The sequence below is a fragment of the Amia ocellicauda genome, chromosome 22 (assembly GCF_036373705.1).
Source record: "Amia ocellicauda isolate fAmiCal2 chromosome 22, fAmiCal2.hap1, whole genome shotgun sequence".
Lineage (NCBI taxonomy): Eukaryota > Metazoa > Chordata > Actinopteri > Amiiformes > Amiidae > Amia > Amia ocellicauda.
Genome location: NC_089871.1, coordinates 14047443 through 14068167, shown reverse-complemented (window position 1 = coordinate 14068167; position 20725 = coordinate 14047443). Strand labels below are relative to the sequence as shown.

General features: G+C 43.3%; 2 protein-coding genes across 13 annotated transcripts in view; both read right to left on the bottom strand.

Moving 5' to 3' along the window:
• Nucleotides 1-86: 86 nt before the first annotated feature.
• On the bottom strand, nt 87-12086 carry matk (megakaryocyte-associated tyrosine kinase). Of its 6 annotated transcripts, none has more exons than XM_066695448.1 (14): nt 11879-12086; nt 10697-10762; nt 9785-9842; nt 9328-9441; nt 8849-8964; nt 8541-8760; nt 5823-5916; nt 5491-5556; nt 4873-4972; nt 4437-4521; nt 4278-4351; nt 3672-3867; nt 3494-3580; nt 87-1438 (listed from the first exon to the last, which is right to left on the bottom strand). In XM_066695448.1, exons 3-14 carry the CDS (start codon nt 9815-9817, stop codon nt 1247-1249), a joined length of 1377 nt encoding a protein of 458 aa, XP_066551545.1. In that variant the 5' UTR covers nt 9818-9842; nt 10697-10762; nt 11879-12086; the 3' UTR covers nt 87-1246. The 6 variants fall into 6 exon arrangements, with proteins under 6 accessions (XP_066551545.1, XP_066551544.1, XP_066551543.1 ...); XM_066695447.1 differs by having other exon boundaries at nt 3494-3583; nt 11852-12085; XM_066695446.1 differs by having other exon boundaries at nt 3494-3583; nt 11879-12085.
• Nucleotides 12087-13063: 977 nt separating this feature from the next.
• The window catches only part of zfr2 (zinc finger RNA binding protein 2), a 19485-nt gene continuing 11823 nt past the window's right edge, over nt 13064-20725 (bottom strand). For all 7 annotated transcript variants that reach the window (XM_066696182.1, XM_066696185.1, XM_066696183.1 and 4 more), the window contains 6 exons: nt 19228-19402; nt 17356-17450; nt 16154-16249; nt 15627-15738; nt 15410-15507; nt 13064-15109 (listed from right to left, as the gene is read on the bottom strand). In XM_066696182.1, the coding sequence (XP_066552279.1) occupies nt 14930-15109; nt 15410-15507; nt 15627-15738; nt 16154-16249; nt 17356-17450; nt 19228-19402 (756 nt within the window). In that variant the 3' untranslated portion in view covers nt 13064-14929. The remainder of the gene's footprint in view (nt 15110-15409; nt 15508-15626; nt 15739-16153; nt 16250-17355; nt 17451-19227; nt 19403-20725) is intronic.

Below are 20725 nucleotides of genomic sequence, written 5' to 3'. Positions count from 1 at the left end.
ATATATTTCTGATGAATCCGAAGTGGGATGCCAGTAACCAAATACATTCACACGTCGAAACAGATTGATTATTAAACTATTAATGCTTCAACTGGAGCCGAAATCGGTATTTTAATAAGGTTGAGGTCTATTTTATTGCCATTTCCATTTGGTAGTTATATACAAACTTCCAATCAACATCCATTATTGGAGATATATATAACATATGTACAGCATTCGTCCAGTTTGCATTAGTATGTGTAAACCGTCCAAAGGGAAATCACTGCACCAGTTTTTAGTGCTCAAGTTCAAGTTCAGTTCAAGTCACCCGAACAAAAGCGTTTCACCTGCAAATGGCCCTGTGTGTTTGAGAACAGGTATTAACGGTTTACCTCCATATGTCTGCTTTGCTTATTTTTTTATTTTTGAGGCTGAGAGTGTACTCCTTGTGAACTGGGCCCGTTTCTCGCCTGTTTTGAAAGGGGAGGCTTGATAATTTTTTATATATTTTTTTCCACAACGTTTGGACTGTTTCTCGCCCCCTATTGGGGTCTCAAGTACCAAAACTTATTTTGCTTTAAAATCCACATATTCTAGATTCGATGTAGGCCAAAAAGAGATTGAGTCTGATGCTCCTCGTAGCTCCCCAGTAATTTCTCAATGGCCCAACTGGGCACAAAGAGGAGCTGGGTAGGGGAGAAGAAAGATCTGATGACATCCAGTGGTTTGTAGCCCTCCTCCCAGCCCAGATACTGTTCCAAATTGGGGAGACGGGCAGGCCAGTAAAGCAGACACAGTACACTGACATAAAACATAAATGAACAAATCTATCATTACAAATTGTTTAGCATTCTGTACTGGACCAGTGTTCATTATTGAGTATAAGGCATTCTTAGCAGCCGCTTCTCATCACAGATTGGCAGAACAAGATTCAAGACTGGCCTGCTCTCCGGGTAAAAATATTCACACAGTTTCTAAAATAGCTACGTCAGATAGAGTACAGATAGGCAGACACAAACAGAACAGTTGCCACTTTCAGCAACACTCAAGTTTCACCTCTGTAAGCAGATCAATAAATAAATAAATATTCTAATCAGAGATGTAGAATCAGAATCCCCTCCAGAAACGGATGTACGGCAAATTAAATTTTTTCAGTTCAATGAACCTGGATTTAAAAGTCCTTGGCACAGGCATTAGGAATGGGTTTCTGACAGTGGGTGCAGTGGAATGTGGTGACTGGACTGTGCGAGACCCAGTCCGCTGGGGCTCAGGACGGGGGTCCGGTGTCGCGGTTGCGCAGCTCCCTCTCCAGTTTGTCCCGGAGCTTGCGGAAAGACGGCCTCTTGCCGGGGTCGTTCTCCCAGCAGCTCCTCATCAGGGCGTAGATGCTGGGGGGGCAGTCCTCTGGGGTCTCCATGCGGTAGCCCTTCTCCACCTTTTCCTTCACCTCCTTCAGGGACTGGGGGACGGAGAAAACAGACGCACTGCCATCAGCGAATGGAGTGAAATGGCATCTCTCTGCCCGGCACGGCCCCATCAGATCACACTGGATCTACATAATGCAAGCTGCTCAGGCAAATTGTATTTAATCCTTCATCTCATTTGATTTAATTTACTTATACGCCGTGTTGCAAAGAATGGTACATTAAGTTTGTATTCTAGATTTCTTGTTACATCAATTTTGCGCTGCCACGATAGAATTATAACCTTAATCCAAGACAGATACATTATAATTATAATACAACTAAACATGATAATTTTCATACTTCTTTATCTTGGCAAAAGAAAACATCCGAATCCTAATTTGGGGATCATACAATGTCATGCGTACTGAGCAGAGTTCGCAGGCCAAAAGGATAAAGTCCTTCAGAAATTAGAGACCGTTAGACCTGTGCCTATAGAAAGTAAAAGTATATTTATTATTATTTTTGAATAACTTAATACAAAAACGAAAAAATCACACGCATGCAATATTATTATGATGATTATTAAGAAGAAAAAAGGCCCGGATCAGGCTGACAGCGATCGAGAGACCGAGACGGTTAACTCCGAACGTAATCCAACCCCACCCCCTCCGAATTGGCTGGATGAGATTAGAAGGTACTGGAGCCATAGAAACAAGGCCTAGGAGCCTTAATCCAGCTTCATCCCTCTCTTTACTACCTGCTTAGCACAGCTGGTTGGATTTCATCTGCTGTGCGATGCAAACTCGAATCTGCTGTCCAGGAATACGAGCTGAAGAGGAGAGGCAAGGGTGAGGAGGCTGCACTGCTGAAAATGCTCTTTTCGTCTGGGAAAGACTGGGAATCAAATCGGAGGTCTAATACACCTTAACTGATATGTACTTTGTGCAAGTTTGAATTGAACTATAAGTAAAATATTCAACTTCCACAAAACACCAAGTATTTTCCTTTAACCAAATAGATTATCGTCATTTATCATCCTGAACACGCAAATTTGAACACGGTTTATCCCAAAGCGGATTTTCCAGGGTTTTTGGGCTAATTGTAAAGCTGGAAGGCTTCACATGTGGGGAGCCCCTTTTGTATATGGTGAGGGTTTTGGTTTCTTTACATTAAAAAAAACCTAAGACGAGAAAACGAAGAAAACCTAAAAATCTCTCACCATTCAACACCGAACAGCATTTAGTTTTATAAAGAAGTAAACACTAAATCATGAAAAAAGGAGGCAGTTTGGAACGAATACACCAGGCCTCGTCTTTCATAAGAGTTGTCCCCGATCGCCCCCTTTTGGTACAACCTGCTCCCTGCAGCTGCCCCCCCTGGAGGCAGGAGAAACCTGCGCTGTGCAGCCTCTTCTATTTCCTTTTTTTGACCCACTTCACGCCAAATAAAGTCTTTGCGACATGCCCTGGGAACAAAACTCACGTCACCAGCAGGCATCTCAGGTGATTACTCCTGAACTCGGCATGTACGGGGCAAGAAAGCATATTCTCAGTCTCCGGAGGGATAAGAAAGGGTAAGAAAGGGTGTAGCCTTGAGCTGGGCTGAGGCGCAGAGGGAAGGGTAGAAGGGCGCAGTGGGGGTGTAGTAAAATCCCCCCCCATGTCTCCGGTAGAGGACGTCCCACTAATGTGGCCCAGACATTACTAAATGGTCATAGTGGCTGATTTGGCTGAGCTGGGCCTATAGTACTTCCTCTTTGTGTTTACTCTGGGAAGTGAGTGAGTGACTGGCATCAGCCCAAGTCTGTGAATCGAGCTCTGTGGTTTTGTCTAATGTGAGAGAGCGTTATTAGTGGTAGTAGTAGTAATAATAGTAATAGTAATAATAGCATACATTGTGAATGAAACACTAGGAACTGTAAGGGCAGGGTGTCTTCTTTCTCTCAGAGCAAATCTTTGTTAATAGGAGGAAATACAATTTACTACAATTTTTTATGCTTTTCTGCTTCATCTGGATCATTAAAATGGAGCCTTCTGCTTATAAAAACCAGGCTCCACCAGGGCAGTCTCGTTCCTCTGCTCGAGTTTGGGCTGAGAAAGTGGTCTCACCATCTTGGGGTAGGGCTGCCTCCCGTAGGAGAAGGTCTCCCAGAGAAGGACCCCGTAGCTCCAGATGTCCGACCGCGTCGAAAACTTCTGCTGAGGGAGAACACCGTGATCAGCCAATGACATTTCTCGGTGACTTCAAACTGTGCCTGCCGCCGCCACCCCCATAGGGGGTCCTCACCTCTTTTTTCAGCGCTTCGGGGGCCGTCCACTTGACAGGCAGCTTGGCATTGTCCGAGGTCTTGGGGTCCACCTTGGCCAGGCCGAAGTCACTGACCTTGGCCACGTTGTCGCTGGAGACCAGGATGTTGCGGGCGGCCAGGTCTCTGTGCACCAGCTTTTTGGACTCCAGGTATTCCATCCCCTCGCACACGTCCCTGCAACACAGGAACACACAAACACACACAAGCTCATACCAACACACAGTGCAGTTTCAGATAATACACAAACATCAAGCCACTGACATTGCTAAAAGATTAACTCAGTTGGCAGGGTTTCATCATTTAAAACCTGCCTTGAAATGAGAGACAAGCCTAGTTGGGGGAACTGGGCCAGATCCCTGACAGATATTGATTCTCGAGTCTCAAGTGGGAGTTCAGCATTTAGAAAGTCTATTTCTATTTGGACTATTCTCTAATTCAAATCGATTTACTTCTACCTTACCGATGAGAAACAGGAGCAGCTGCCAGACTCAATCAAACACCAACAGGACCTGCTTAGCGTAGATCCGGGGGGCGTCACGGGGTAGTGTGTGTGTGTGTAAGTGGGGGGGGGGCGTTATACTCACAGTGCAAAACGGAGGAGTTGTGCAGTGCTGATCACAGAACGGCCCCGGGTGCGAAGAAAATTCACCAGGTTACCCTGCAGCACAGACACCATTTAAGCACCTTCAAAATCAACAATTTCGAACAGCGCGAAAGGCAAACCCTGATCTCCCTGCTCCCACCTTGGCCATGAACTCCGTGACGATGTGCAGGCCGTTGTGCAGGATCACGCCCAGCAACTGGACCAGGTTCCGGTGCTGCAGCTTCCTGGATGAGAGGGAGAGAGCGAGGGAGTGAGAGAAGGGGAGGAACTAGGAAGGAGAAACTTCTTAGCACACAAATGTAGGGAGTTTGGGTAGAGATGACAAAAGATTGGCATATTCTTGTGAAAAACAAACAAAACTACAAACAGACACTGTACCAGGTAGCTCTGAGAGAAGCTGTCTGACTGGTCCAGGACGTGCCCGAGAACTTCAGTCAGAGCTAGGAGGTCTGGGCTTTGAGTGTGAGGAGGGGGAAGAAAAGTGCCACGACAGAGAGAAAGCAGACAACGTGGGAAGAGACATAGAGGCAACAAAGAGAAAGAAGGGATGAGAAAAGGGGGGTGGATACACCTACGTCATGACAGTGGTCTCCTCCAGGAAGGCCTGGGCAGTGACATCACACTTGATGTTCTTCACCGCCACCTTCTGGCCCATGTACTCGCCTTCGTACACCGCTAGGGGGCGACAGAGACCGGGCAGTGACTGTCCTGCATTGGCACAACGCGGCACCCAGCAACACTGACCACTACGAACAGTCTCAGTGGAGCCCTCCCCCCAACAATTGAACCACTTCAAGGCCGAAGAGCATTGGAACATTACTAGGGTGTCTGACCTCCCACGCGGTGATCGCGAGAACCGTACAGGTGTGAAAGCTAATTTTTCCACCACATGTTGCGCGGATGAGCGGAGGAGCTGCAGGCCAGGTCTCACACTGAACAGTGCAGCTTCAGATAAGCAGTGGTGTGTGATGCTGAAGGTGTGGCTCAGGTGTTAGAAATTGACCTCAATTCTATAGAACTTGAAACAACAACTCTACAAACAGGATGCCATAGTGTTCACTGTACGCTTTTTCCACCTGTAATTTAGGTCAGCATTTTGTGATTCAGACAAGTCTTTTTTTTGTTTTTTTACATGCATGTTTTTAATTTTAACACAATGGACGATTCCGCCTGCATCAACCCTGCGAACTTACCGCCAAATTCTCCCTCTCCGATACTCTCTCCCAGAGTTAGCTTCTCAATATCCAGTAGCCACCCAGCTGAAACACACAGACACCTTGATGATTTCTACACAGCATGCCGTAACCCGCCCTGCCCACATCCTAACTCATCTCAATTAATCACCATCTCTGCACAAACTGTAGCACGCAGATAAAAGATTATAGCTCCACAGATTATACTCGATGGGTTCAAAATAAGATCAACCCCAAAAAATTTAGAGCACGTTGCCAAGGATCAAAAGCAATTGCAACGTGTTTTAATTGTACATCTGAAAAATCGTGATCGAAGTGACTACTTCCCTTACCTTTGGATAGTTCATCTTTCGCTGATTTGGTGCCCTCTTTCTGTTTGGGTTTCCTCAGTGTGGTTGCAATAGCTCCTTTGTTCTTGGTATAGAACTGAAAGAGAGAGGAGACTTCTGACTGCCTGCAACTGCAAAGGGGACCTCAGTCTGCTTATTCGAACAGCACAGACTTGGAGCTCTAGCCCAGAGATCTGAAGGACTTCCTCAGTCCAGATGAGATGCATTCAGCACTGTTAACTTGGGTGATTAATGTGAAGAATTTAAGAGATACACAGACAAAAGAAAACAATATTACATTTAAATTCTCTATGTGACTGCAGTCCTTACTTTTTCACGAGTGGGAAGAGTGTAAAGCAGGGGGAGTCACACTGAACAGCCCTAACCACTATCATACAATTGGCATTTTAACAAGTCCAAATTTATTTCTGCTTACCGCAGAAAATAGTGGTTTGCCTCAATACTGTGCAACGGTACAAACAGAACAGCCCGGCAGAGGAACCACAGAGCAACACACAGATATCTAAAAAAATGATGCGTCAAAATAGTTGAAGGTGATGCTATTAAAAGATACAAAACAAGGGGAGAATCCCCCACAAACAGAAGACCTTGGAATGGATGCTGTAGTTGCATTTAAAGTGCCTATAAAGGAACCATCTTTGAATGCTTGGATACAGATAATACTTGACAGAAAAATGCAACCTACTGGTTCAGTGTAGGAACCTCATATAAACTACATTACCGGTCAAAAGCTTTAGAACACCCCCATGTTTCCAGTTTTTATTGAAATTTAAGCAGTTCAAGTCCAGTGAATAACCTGAAATGGTACAAAGGTAAGCGGTAAACTGACAGAGGTTAAAAAAAAGTTTATATAATAATAATGTACATTTCACATTTATATACTGTTACTACACCCTCTTAAGCACTATTTGGCAGTGTTACACGCAGCTCCTGTGCATAGTAGTTACACTGTATTCCTACAATGCACACATCGTTTGAAAGCTTATTCTCTTGGCTACCAGTGCGATTCATTCTCAAACACATCCGATTTACAGTTTCCGTGTCGCCTACCGTCATTCAGAGCCCGGCGGGTAAATGCGCAGTCTCATTCAGACGGTCACAGATCACTCAGTTTCGATCGGATTTCTTTGCAAATAGGCTTGCGTTATTCAGAACAACCTAACGATTAAGAATACATCATTTGATGTTCTATCAAACCGAGAAGTTCAGATCCAATTATGTAAAATCATTGTGTACACTGTAAACAGTGGTCCATCTTGACATTTCGAGCTCTCTACGGGTGTGTGTTGTTTCTACCAAAACGTGGATGGTCTTGTTTTGATCAGTAGGCTGTCTGGTTCCAGAATACGTCATAATTGTCAATATTTTCTGAGATGTTGTATTCCTACTCAGACCAAGTATCCCCCCACCCCCCATTTCAGAATGTGGAGGGTGGGGGGGGTATAAAAAACACATTTTTCACATCTGAGAATGCTTCACATTGTTAGAAAGCTGAGAGTATCAGCTTTCATGGGATACCAACACTTGGCAGACAACATGAATTGTACACATGGGATTAAAGAGAAGCACATGGATTTGGTGCCCTTTTAAGGGTACCAGAGGGGTTTGTCAGCTTAAGGGGTTACATTTTGTTAAACAGAACAATTCCATGATTTATTTTTTATCTCCAATTGTTTATTTGTTCTATGCTTTAATTTCAGAGTACATTGAGACATTAAACTGCATACATTTCAATAAAAACTTTAAAACTTTTGACCAGTAGTGTATATTATTCAGTGATTCTTTTAATTTAACAAATATCATTAAAGTATGCTTATCGCTCAGACACTTTTTGCGTCTGGTCCATGCAAACACTGGAAGAGATTTCACCGTGCCCTGCTACACACTCGGGGCATATGCGCCATTTTTCATTATTTACAAAGTATTTCTTAGTGCTTCATTAGACCCAGATCTAACTGAGGCTCAAGGTTTTTCATGGAAAGACCAGGGCTTATCTTAGATGTGCACAAGGAAATGAGTCATGCCCCACTGTGGCTTAGCTGCCGCAAGATCGAAGTGCTGGGCAGCTGTGATATGAGTGTCTAAATCCACGAACATGACATCTTAAGTTGTCAAGAAGCTGAAAGCGACTGTTATTGTCCCTGAGATACACACACACACACACACACATACACTGTGAAGCAACTCAGCTCGCATCATCTGCTCATTTTGAATTGTGGTAAATACCCATAAAAGGTAATAACGCTCTAGAATACTAACCTCTGGTGCACGCACTTCAGAAATAACAAGGACTGGCGGTGAGACCATAATAATAAATAAAACTTTCAAAAGGAAGGAGATGAATATCATATAAATACAAAAAGAAACAGGTACGCCTCAATTTTAAGCATAATAAAAGTGAGCATTCTACAGTAAGTGTAAGTTTGCAGTACAGAGCTAGTCTCAGCTCGGAAAGATCACAGCTGACACCTTCACAATGAGCTAGAGAAATACACCTCCCCCTACCCCCAGCCTGGCCACAATCAGGAAACATGATTGCAGTCCAGGAAAGAACAAATCGATCCGACCACCACTTCTCTAAATGGGTGACCAAAACCTAGTCACATACGGATGCAGTTTTGCTACATGGCACATTACAACATACCAGAGCAATTGTTTCCAGTAAGACAGCATTGCACCCACAGGTCTTCAGGAACTCACCTCGATCATGTCAATGAGGTTGTAGAAGTACTGGGTGTTGTCAATGGTCAGCTTGTTGTCCTTGTAGATGACCCGGTAGTGGATGACCTCGCCTTCGAAGCTGACGCACAACACGTAGTCGCCCAGATGGCGGATGGACTCGCGCACCAGGAACAGGCCGTCCTCCACCGGGCGCAGCTTGTTCACCGCCTCAGGCCCCGAGATCTTGCCGTGGAACCAGCTGCGAGGGGCGAGAGCCGGAGCACCAATCAGAACACGGGGAGGCAGGGAACAATTTTGTTTTGACGAGTTCTTGGTGTTTAACTCACGGCATGAGGCTGAGGCTGGGGTCGACACGGATGGCCTCTCTCTCGCGGACGTTGCTGGCAGAAATGATGCCTTCGTCCCCGCTCTTGTTGTGCCGTGCTCGGTACACCCCCTTGCCCTGATAAAAAAAAAAAAAAAACACAAAGCTGTCTTCATTTGACAGTCCACGGACAAGGCCAATCACTTGAACTGCATTTTCTTTTCCCAGCTCCCAACAAATCACTTTTTCTCAACCAAGCCCAAATGACAGCACATTGTTCTAGATTGATTGATCCGATAATGGAGAACAAATGTTTATCTTCCCAGAATAGAGCTGTCTATGAAATATCCTGGAAAGGTTACCGCCTTAGAGGAACTGGTGGCAGTCTTGGAGAAGAAGTGAAACAGTGGGGAATTTGGTTTTAGGCATTAAGGTCAATGCTGTTCCGTGAGCCACAGAGAGAGAGAGAGAGAGAGAGAGAGAGAGAGAAGGAAGTCTTACCGTGCCTGTTTCTACAATGGTGAGGATGTCCCCTCTGCGATAGGCTAACTCGGTGGCTTTGGGCTTGGTGTGATCACTCTTGGCAACACACTGAGTGCCGGGCACCCACCCCTTCTGCACAAGAAGACAAAACAGACAAACAGGCCTGATTACAGGATGCAGCCAAAGGACAGGGCATCAGGCTTTGATTTTACAGCTCCCCACCCTCTTGTGATTGTGATTCAGATCACAATCTGAATGAAAAAAATTGGGTTTTACATTTTGGGGGCAGCAAAGCAGACTATAACAGTGATGTGTTTGTAAATGTGACATCCTCAATTCTGATGTTTTAAAGCAAAACCTTCTGGGATGCTGTGCTGGAAAATGACTCAACGCGCCACTCACCTTCCCACAATTCACACAGCGCAAAATGGGCATACTAAAAATAGGAAATGGGTGCTTCCTTAATTCTGCGTACATTCTGATGAGGCAACGCCTTGTGGGATGACATCTGACCATCTAGCTGTTCCCCATAGCTGTGGCACAAGGAAGTGTGACACCATGATTCTCCCTGGAGACAGACTCCTCTCATCACACTTTCCAGAGCGATCTTTGTCACATTAACGCCCACTCATCGCTGGACTCAAAGCTTTCCCAAGGATTGGGGTTAATGTATAATCACAGTTCAGTATAACCCTATGGAATTTTCAGTTTATTTTACAGAGAGAGATAATTAATTATTTTCTAATGAGCAAAAGTAAACTTAAAAAAAGGACAATAGTTTGGAAAAGGAAAAAAAATAGTCTGCAGTTATGTCAATAACACAAAAAGGTTTCACATGCATAAGTTAATTAAACAAAGTCAGAAATGGAAAATGGAAAGGAAAACAATCTTCACTTAAATGATCATGTGGCTTCTATTGACATCACACTTATTTCCCAAAAAAAAACCAACTTGGTGCAATCAGTTCGTAGACAATAGTCATACTAAAACCTGTGTGTGGAATCAAAAATAAAACATCCCCAAACCAAGTCAATAAATAAACAGAAAAGCATTTTTCAAGCATCGTACAATAGAATTTCAATAATAGAAAATGTGGATGAGAAAGAGGGTGCAAAATGGCTGGATTTCTTCATTCATATTGTGGTAAAGAAAAGGAAGCAAGACACACAGGACTGGTGTTTTGTTTTCTTCATCCAGATGGCATGTGATACAAAGCTTTGTCATGCCTTACAGAAGCAACAAGTAAGGACTTGGAAAATCATGAGTTTCAATTCCAGTTATGCATATCAAAAGCATGCATATCAAAAGCATGATAGATAGACAGACAGAAAGATCGATAGATCAGATAGAACAGATAGATACCATAAACAGAAACAATCTTACTTACTGTTGCCATCTTTGGAAGCTCAGCTTGGATGTGTTTTCATGGATGCTGCAAGGAAAAGCTGAATGACTGGAGAGAAGGGGGAAAAAAAGTGAAATGCTGTGTGCAGATAATTAAAAGGCTATTAACAAACATCTGGCTAAAACGTCAGCAACGACAGATTTCCATCAGATTTGGTTAACAACATTTCGTCATGTTACCTTAACAAAATTGGCGTTATTGACATAATAGGAAACTGCAGCAGATTTGCGCAAGAGATATGAACAAACTATGAACAAAGAACAAACTTGAGAAACTTTGCATCTAGCTACCGTCCCACACTCCAAATTGCAGAGGGAAACATGACCAATTAACTAATTATGGTTTCTGTTTAGATGCGCATGCGTAGACATTTTTTCTTCTTCTTTGAATACCTAAAACACTCATAAAATGGTTTAACGACTGTCTAATGGTGAACATAAGCTATTGTACCAACTTGTTTTCGTTAATTAGTCTTAAAATGGAGATGGTGGAGAGAGAGACAGAGAGATAAATAATGTGCTGCTCAACAGCGAATGCAATTTATGTAATGGCTTATTACTGTAATCCTGTGCGTACAGTAATTAACACATGCAAAACAGTCTAATGTCCATGTCTTCATAAATACAGTTGTTATCCTGTATATCTGCAAGATGAAGTCAGTGGGGAAAGCCGTTACTGCATGCATACCCATGCTCTTTACACAGTGATCCCCAATGTGCGTTGCTTTCTCCAAATCTCGCAGACAGTTGGGTTTGCGTCGTCGTTGCCGTTACCTGTAAATCACAAGTCCACAGCCGCCTTCTCGCACCATTCAATACACCCCGTGTTACCTGAAAACGCAGGTGCGCCTTCGTTCCCACGGACCATTAACGCTACACGTATGTATAATAAACCATGTCGGCTGATAGTCGTAATAAGGCCAGGCATCTAATCTGCATGCATGCAAGCTATAACTCTGTCCCGCTCGGTGAAGAACACAATTGGACATGAAAGGGAAACGAGAGCTTCGTATTTTTAGGCATGAGAAACCCACCACCCAAGATCCAGCACCGCAGAAGGCTGTTCGTGCGGCGATCGCCGGCTGATACATTTGTAACGAAACGGAGAGATCAGTGGCGGTTTCTGACGGAAAGTAACCTTGCATCGCTCTTGAAAATGGCTCACCGGGCAGCTGTGCGGCTCTCGGATGCCGGTCTCTGGAGCCAGGCCGGGCTATGGCATGTCACTGCAGCCCGGAGGGATGGTCGTGCTGGTCGTGCTGGTCCCACTGCGAAGCCCCCGGCTGCTGGACAGACCAGGGCTCCTTCATGCCAAACGGACAGGCAGACACAAGGAAGCAGGCCAGCTGCAACTGCTCACTTCCTCATTTGTGCAGTGCAGGAGCCTGAGAAATAACACACACACACACACCAATGCAGTGTTAGGGTCCTAATGTCCTCGGTGTACCTTCTGCGGTACCCACTCCAGACACAAGTTTCTGCTGCCATAGGGGATGCCGATTTGTTTCCCCCTTGACAGCAGCAGAAGTGGCAGATTTGCATTGGATTTTATTAGATGCAGACGATTTGTGCTGCAGAATTAAATACAGGGGTGTACAAAACAAAAACCTTGCCCATTCTACAAGTCATTCTTAGTTATGTACAATATTGGGTAGCCATTGCTAGTAATGGGAAATGTAATTCAATCGATTACTTATGTCCAGGAAACAAAACTACTTGTCTAATCTAAGTGGTTCCAAAAAAAAAAAAAGTGCACCCCACAAGTAATTTTAATTAGCTGATAAGACATTCAAGTAATAGTTACTTGGGTTTTAAGCAAACCTGATAGAAGTAAATCAAAGTGAATGTGGGGAAGGAAGGGAAGGAATGAAAAAAAATTGGTAATATGCACTTTAATTTAAATTATTTATTAGTAAAATTAAGTACATTTGTGGGAGGCTCACTTGGCAGAAATTAAGAACATTAACAGATGGAGGCAATAAACATGGACTATGGCATCTCATACTGAAGACACGTTAGGCAATTACTTTTGAAGCCAAAACTGGACAGGTGGAGATGGGTCATGCTGGGTTTTTGAGAAACTTCAGCCATATAAATGAGTATCTTTAATGTAAAAGTATGACATTTTGGCCCCCTTTTTTATTTTTTTTATTTTTTTTTAGTAAACCACTTATTTGCTGCTTTGTTCATTTTTGGACTTTCAGCACTTGTTCATTCGCTCATCAACACTCCAGGCTTGACTGGACTTACTAGGAAATCAAACTGTAGGTTATATGCTTTATGAAACGTAGTCACACCAATTATGCAAACTGGCTCCCACATTTGATAAAAAAACAAGACAACTTGAAGGTTTACTTTAATTTTTTTTATATATTTTCCTCTTTTTTGGCAGCACTACAAAGACATTCAAATATTAAAGCCACAGACGCACTGTCCTTGTAACATACAAAATTAAAATAAAAAAACTGGCAAAAAAAAGTGACATCCTCAAAAAATAATATAGCGGAGAATAAACTGGACAAGGGATTTTGCAAATTTATAAACTTTTTTCCTTTTTACAAAATCAAACCATAAAATGCACGTTTATTTAAAAAAAGATGCACCCAGAACAGTGCATTTGTTGACCGAGCCAAGAAGGGTACCATTCCTTTCCAAATTGAGGTCTTCATCCGTGTCCTACTGGATCAGTACATTTCGCCAACAACCCTCGAGCAAAATAGGAACCAAAGCCAGGGAAGTACTCAATCACCACCAGGAAATACTCTGAAGGCATATGGCAAACAAAACAGATCTTCCGGGACACTGAGCGTCTAAACCTTAACACAGACGACACGGTTTGAGGATTTGCCGTCATTTCCTAGGTCTCAAAATGGCATGCAACACAATATACACTTTCTGGGTTGGCCCGGTGCAGTATTCAAAATCCTGCTGCATTCCGCAGGCGTGAGACACCGGCTCCAACCACACAGACTCCGATACGAATGCGATAGAGGGCCTGCGACTCCAACGCCACTACAGAACACGCTAAAGTGCCTACGGAATTCGATCATTTCAGTTTACTTCGTCAGGTTATTATATTATCCTTCGCCCAGCGTTCCTCGCAAGTCCGAGCACCACAGCACTCAGCGAGCCGTGTTACTGTGGAATAGGGCGGAAGGTACCGGTGTGTGCACGCGTGTGGGGTCCTCTCATTTAACTGAAGTCACTCCCACACACACAATCCAATGTCCGATTTACAAGTGGACACTAGCTTATCCGAAATTGCTTTTAAAATTTGAATAAAGAAAGCAAAGTTTGTTCCGATTTAGTTTATTCTCCTTCAGTGGGTACTGGAAAGGGGCTGCTTTTATCCCCCTCCCCCGCATCTAAAAGAGATCTAAAAGTGGGCTTCTGGCGATTGCCTTTGCTTAGCTTTAATTAACTGCAGTTTTGAGTCTTTTCCAATAGTGTTATTAAAAAGCTCCCCCCCCACCCCAAAACAAACGAATAAAAAAAAAAACCTTGGCACCCTTTGTAGGTGCTGTAAACTATGTTCTTAGATCCAAGAACAAACAAAAGACTGCTTTATAAGTCGTGGTTTTTTCTCCATCGTTTCTTTAAAATCTGAAAACAAGGTACCGGTCCTGAGCTGGGCTACACGGTGAGCACACGCTCCTCCACGGAGTCCAACTAGCTGCTCAATCCCTCTAGTCTTCCTTCTGCACACAACTCTGCATGCAACGTAAATAAATTCTGAAGTATTTCAGTCATCAAAATTGGTTAAACAAACTGGCCTTGGCAAAGGGGATTTCACCTTTAAAACAAACCAAAAAATTAAAGAATGAAAGTGCAGTTAAAACAAACAAAATTAACAGTGGTTGGTAGAGAGAAAGGGGGATACAGTAGCTACCTAGGGGCAATTATTCTGATCTTAATGGAATGATGCAATTAGTTTTGCTTTTGAGGTTTAAACCAATTTTAAGTACAAAAAAAAAAAAAACTACAGTACATTAAGGGAGAGGATGGCAGTCAGGAATCTCCACCATTACCTTCACCCCCTAAGAATTGCCAAATGTCCGACTAAACAGCAACTTATATGTATATATAAATATATATATGTATATATATATATATATGTATATATAAATATATATATGTATATATTATATATTTATAAAAAAAGAAGCAGGTTCTGTGAATTGTTTCAAGCGTTTTTCTTTTCTTGCTTTGACCGCGTTTAGGCATCGTCTGCATCTTCCTTTTTGTCTTTCTTGCCCTCCCCTTCCCCCTCGCCCGTCTCGTTCCCGTCCCGCCTCCTCTTCCGGTTGCGGGCGCTGGCCCGGGCCTTGGGCACTGGCAGCGACTCCATGCCCAGGACTCGGTGGATCTGCCGGAAGGCCAGTAACCGGAGCGCGTGCTGTGACAGAGAGACAGAGAGGATGGGGGAAGTATAAGGAGTCATTAAATATTCAGCAGGGTTGATGTCTACAAACACAGTGCAGATTACTCGCACATGATATATCCATCTATAGATTGATACACACATTTTATTTTTAATATACAAATATCAATATGGAGTGGCAATGGAGTGGGAGTGGCAGGACACAGTTCAACAGGAAGTTTGGTTTGGTCAAAGGCAGAGCGGTCGATCAATTTAAAGAGTGTTTGTTTCTTTAAGAACAGGAGATACAAATGCAAATAGGATCATTTTGCCCACCTGAGCGCTGGCAGTGATCTCTTCTCGCGCTTGATTGGTCATGCTCTCCAGAGCATCTGTTTGGTCTTTTTCACAAGGGTCCAGGAGTCCAGGCCCATCTGTATAGAGAGCAGCAGAAAAGACTCTTCAAATTCGTCTGTTTGAGATTTATAACAACAAAAAACTACGTGTATTGTGCTGTCCAACATTAACATGTTGCAGGTCATCTTGCACAAACCTGGCAGTAGTATCCCAGTGGCCAGGCACTCCAGGACCCTGCGCATGGCCTCACCTGGGCTCAGAGGGCCCGATGCACTACTGATCGCCTTCTCCACAAGCAGCTCCATAGCCTGCCAAGACAACAGCAAAACCCAGCCATTAGAGATTACAGCCAAAGGGAGAGAAAAGAAGAAAAAAAGCATTTATTTTGCATGGTTAGCAAAAAATAAAAAAAAATAAAAAAATAATAGGTGTTTGATACATGTGTAAGTGTCAAGGACCTGAAGGATCGGGATCCATCAGTGCAGAAATGACCAGAGTGCATATGATTGTTAGTGTTCAGTCATCATCATCTTACTCACTCCCACCCTGGTCAAGTGACTCGGCTAGATGGGAAAGGCTGCCTGTCCCATGACGGCCCTGCCCCTCTTTAAGGCCTAGACCATATCGATTTGGGAGCCTCTGAACAAAAGGATGAAACGCGGCTTTGTCCCGTGGCTGCCGATGCCCTTTAAAGTGCATGCGTAAAACTGAATTGCATCATACCCAGCCTGGCATCTTGCCCCAGGTTGGGACACGGTGGCACAAGTCCCGCAGCACCCTGATAATGATCACGCAGGACTGCAAGCCATTGGCACGGGCCTGCAACCAGAAACAAATTAATTAACAGTAATTAATTGACATGCGTATATATGCATCTTTATAGAGAAATGTATATGCATGTATGTAAGCACCATGTCCGGTTGCAATAACCGTTGCTGTGTCTATTGTGGGCACAGAACACACTGTGAACCTGTCATAGGAGGGCAGTCTACTCAAGCTAGTGTTTTCAACAAGGTTTGTTACCAAAGGGAAATTAATAAAAAACACTTTTGTGGTGTAGTCTGCCGGTCTGAGATTACACGTGGTGTGTTAATTTTGGTTTTCATCATCTATTTATTATGTTCTGTAAAAATCACAAGCTTCTTCAGCCCTTTTAAAACATTTAAAAAAAAAATGTTAACGAAGTCAACCTGTGGTGTGTGTGTCATTAAAATAAAAAATATGGACAAATATACAAAACATGTAAGACTAAAATCAACCTGTCCTGTCGTCTCCAGTATTTGAATAGGAATTTATTAATCTATCCCAACCATCGCTGCCATAAACCAATTATGTTGCAATGTGCCCTGGATAAGGAAAGTGAAGAAAAAAAACAAAAAAAAAAACACTGGGGGTTTGAAGGTGCGGCACTCTCGAGAAATATATGGATCTGTGCAAAAGGCGAACATGGCGTTTGCAGCTCGTGCAGTTAGTGTGGTTTCAGCACACTTGACAACCGACAACACTTCACAAACTTCTGTATTTTCAGCAGGCAGCCCTCATAATTAACACTGACTCTTTGACCAAATGCAAACAAACTTCAGATTAATGTTGCGCTGCAGATAAATCTAACATACTAAGACAAAATTTAAGTGTGGTTTGTGTGTTGGTAAGCAAAATCAGGAAATAATATCATACAGCTTAAAATTAAAGCTAACATTGAGAATTTAAAAGCACCAGGACTAAAGACTATACAGTTATACCTTGCACGATAGAGCAAATGTGCCAAATAACCCAGCTATGCAATGAATTCTGCTTTGAATCTACTTCAAAACTTTGTAATGAATCAACATTGATACACAGAAGTCTATCAAAAGCATTTTGTACATCAATTACACGAAGCAGCCGCTCTGGTGGCGCGACTGTGGCGAGCCGAGGCCCCTCACCTGAAACCACTTTGCGTGACGCAGAGCAGCCAGGTATTCGAGGCATTTCTTCTTATTCAGGACGTCTGGGGGATCTGGCTCCGACACTGCTTCTTCTAGAAGACAAGAATATCTGGTTCATTGTGCGTGGCCCCACTGATACATATAGAGAGTAGTTCTCAGTGTCCCCTCACTTCCCTCTTTTAAATCCTCCCCGCCCCCTGGAGAAGGAGACATTTACTTAAACTGCAGGCTTGTGCACTCGGCACTTCACTACAATTATGTCCCCTTATGATGGATTGGACAGCAGATGAGGCCACTCACATTTTACAATTTTCTTTGGATTTTTAACAATTTTAATATTTATTTTTTCTCAAGAACAAAACCTTCCCTCCCTCCAGGACATGTCTTTGAATGTTACCAGTATACCATTAGATCACAGAGCACCAGGTTCTTTATCTTTCTTTACAATGCAAGTACATTTACAGCTTTTAATTGGCAACCTGGCCTAGATTTGACCCTTCAGGTATCAGGAGGACAAATCAATCTCCCCCTAATTGCCAGCAACTTAATAAACGAGAAATTAAGTCACTCAAATGGGGGCTGCCGACGGATAAGTCCACGGAATTTGATCCCAGCTATGCTAGACGGGAGAAATATTCAGGGTAACCTTCAGAGCTGAAGCCACCTGAATTCAAAACGATGCCCCGAGTGAAGATGGCACTGTCAGTGTTTAAGCGACCATCCTGTTCCTAATAACCTGCTTTTGGGGCCATACAAGTTAGTTGTAGAACACCACATTGCAGAAAAGTACCAATCTACATCAGTCCGCTGATGCCAGAGGGCATATTGCGAGTTTCAAACAACCACCACCAGAGTTGGAAAACATCACAGTGACCGTGATTTGCTCAGATGTGGACAAAGGTAAAATATTTGCCAACTCCCAAGATGCATCTACAAGCAGATTTTGATTGCTTTGAATTCAGTAAAAATTGAAAGACAAAATGTGAGGTAATTGAGCACTTTATTTGTAAGTTAAGCAGTGACTTTAACTGCCTTTAATTCTCATAAAACACTCCATTATTCTTGTTTATACTACCAAAGTGACCACAAGAAAGCAAAGCGTGGGTTAGATGCGACGGCCCACCCTGACAGAAAATGTCTTAGTCAGGGTACACATAAAGGCAGCAAAAAGGAAGCAAATCAAATAAAGCATCAAAACCTCAACAAGGTCCACAGATTAAGAAATATTACACTGTTTCAATTTGTGCCGTCTTTAAGGTAATGCCTTGGGTATTCAGGGATGAGAGAGAAGGGCAGGGGTGGGAAGAGACTGAATAATTCTCCCCAGCTCATGCACTCTGATTTAGGAGTCGAAGGTAAAATAAGAATTTTAAAGCATTAGAAGGGGGATATAGAAATTAATACAAACTTCATACAAATCACAACCCTAAACCGCACTGAGAGGACCAGCGATGTGCGCACTCTCATCCCTGGGCATTACAGTTCTGTGTAGATCACCACAACTCCCAAAAGATACCAGTCAGAAGCAAAGTACGGCCTTATGATCTTTGGAGTGACATTTGCCACCAGGGCGCAGAAAGGTCAGAGATCCCTGCTTCAAACAGCGAGACGTTACCAAAATAAAATGATGGGGGTCTGATTATACAAAGAGGAAAGCTAAACCAAACAAATCAACTAGATGAAGCCAATTCACAGGAGGGTAATGGCGGGGGGCGGGGGGCTGGAGGGGCAGAGGGAGGTCTGAAAAAAACAAATCCAGAAATAAAATCGCTTTGTTGACTATGTTAGAGTCAAATTTAGTGTTTTAATTCCCATCGTTTTCCGTTAGAGACTCACAGTGCAGTCGACTGAAAGCTTGGCTTCTCTAACCTTTCTCGGCCGCTTTGTCTCCTGCCTTTTCCTCCTCCTCAGTGGCACTGTCCTCCCTCATCAGTGGCGACGTGAGAGAGATGGTGACCTGCATTTTTGGTTCCTTGCTTGAACAAATCACGATGTTGGCTTCCTCAGGATGAGCCTGCACCTCATACTGATCTTCAGAAAACGTCTGCCGGTTAAAAGACACTTAAAATTACTCACTACAGAGGAGGGGATTGGAGAGTAGGGGGATGGGTGCGACTGGGGGTCTGGGAATGCACTTTTTTATATTCTATAAAAAGGTATCCCCCCCTTTCAGATATTTTCTCTCAGGCATTTTCAGTGCAACTTAAACACTGCCTTGGCTCAGTCCAAATTAAATATGACTGCTATCAAGTCTAGCCTTGAAAGAAATTCTTCACAAACCAGGCCATGTCTGTTCATGCATTTAGCTGGATTTATAGCGAAGGGTGCCACTGGCAAGGCAATAAAGTCTGTTGTGGGATTTCTAAAAAGGGGGACAGCATTTAGACTGTGAGGCGAGAACACTACACTTGATAAAAAGTGACTCCTTTTCCACAGAAATATCTGGGAGTGCCACTTGGCTCAACTGCCCCAATCTCGCTCTGTAGGTTTCAGGTGTCATAACCAGGCAGTGGAGCTAAAGATCAGTTAAAGCACATGAGATGAACAGAAATACGAATTAAACCAGTCTAAAGCAATAGGTTAAATGGGAGAAAAACTGAAATTGCAAAACACACGCTTAGACATCGCACTGTTTATTGAACAGCTCGACTGTCTGGAATCCCTCCTGTAGATTTTCCTGGAATGCTCCTTTACAACGCGAGAAATATAGAAGCATCTCGCAGCAAGGAGTCGGACACTTTCTGGGCAAGCAAAAGGGTAATTAACGGATTCCAGCAGGAACCACCAATGCATTCATTCTCCACCTTATCTGACAGGGAGCACACCCTGTCTTCACAATTCCTGACATGCCACAGACGAAAACAAATTGCTTTACCACAAAGCAGAAGATTGCAGGACCCGAGTAGGTGACACAAAAGTCTGTTTCTCGAAAATCAAAACGGCACATTTTTCCCCATCAAGTGAAGATGATTCAATAAGGTTTGGTATAAAATGCACGGCTTCATGAACATACCTTCCAGATTGAGCTTTCAGTGAGATCACAGTATTGGCTTGAGAAAAACATGGCACTAAAAGATTTTTTTTTAAACTATTCTTAGGCTTACTATATACTTGAAAGTCAACAGGGCAAACATGTCCAAGAAGCTTAGTCGGGATCTCTGTTCACAGAGCACTACGATTCGAGGTGAAAATGAAGTCTGGGTACAATTTACTGCCTCTGGGTTCTGGATATTGCCAGAACGAATTGAAATCGGACGGAAGTGAGAGCTGGGTTGCAAAGTAGCTAAAAGGTACTGCAATTTTAACTGTACCTTTACTTAGGCTTTGAGAGAAAAACTAAATTAAAATAGTTGTAGGAATGAGCTAG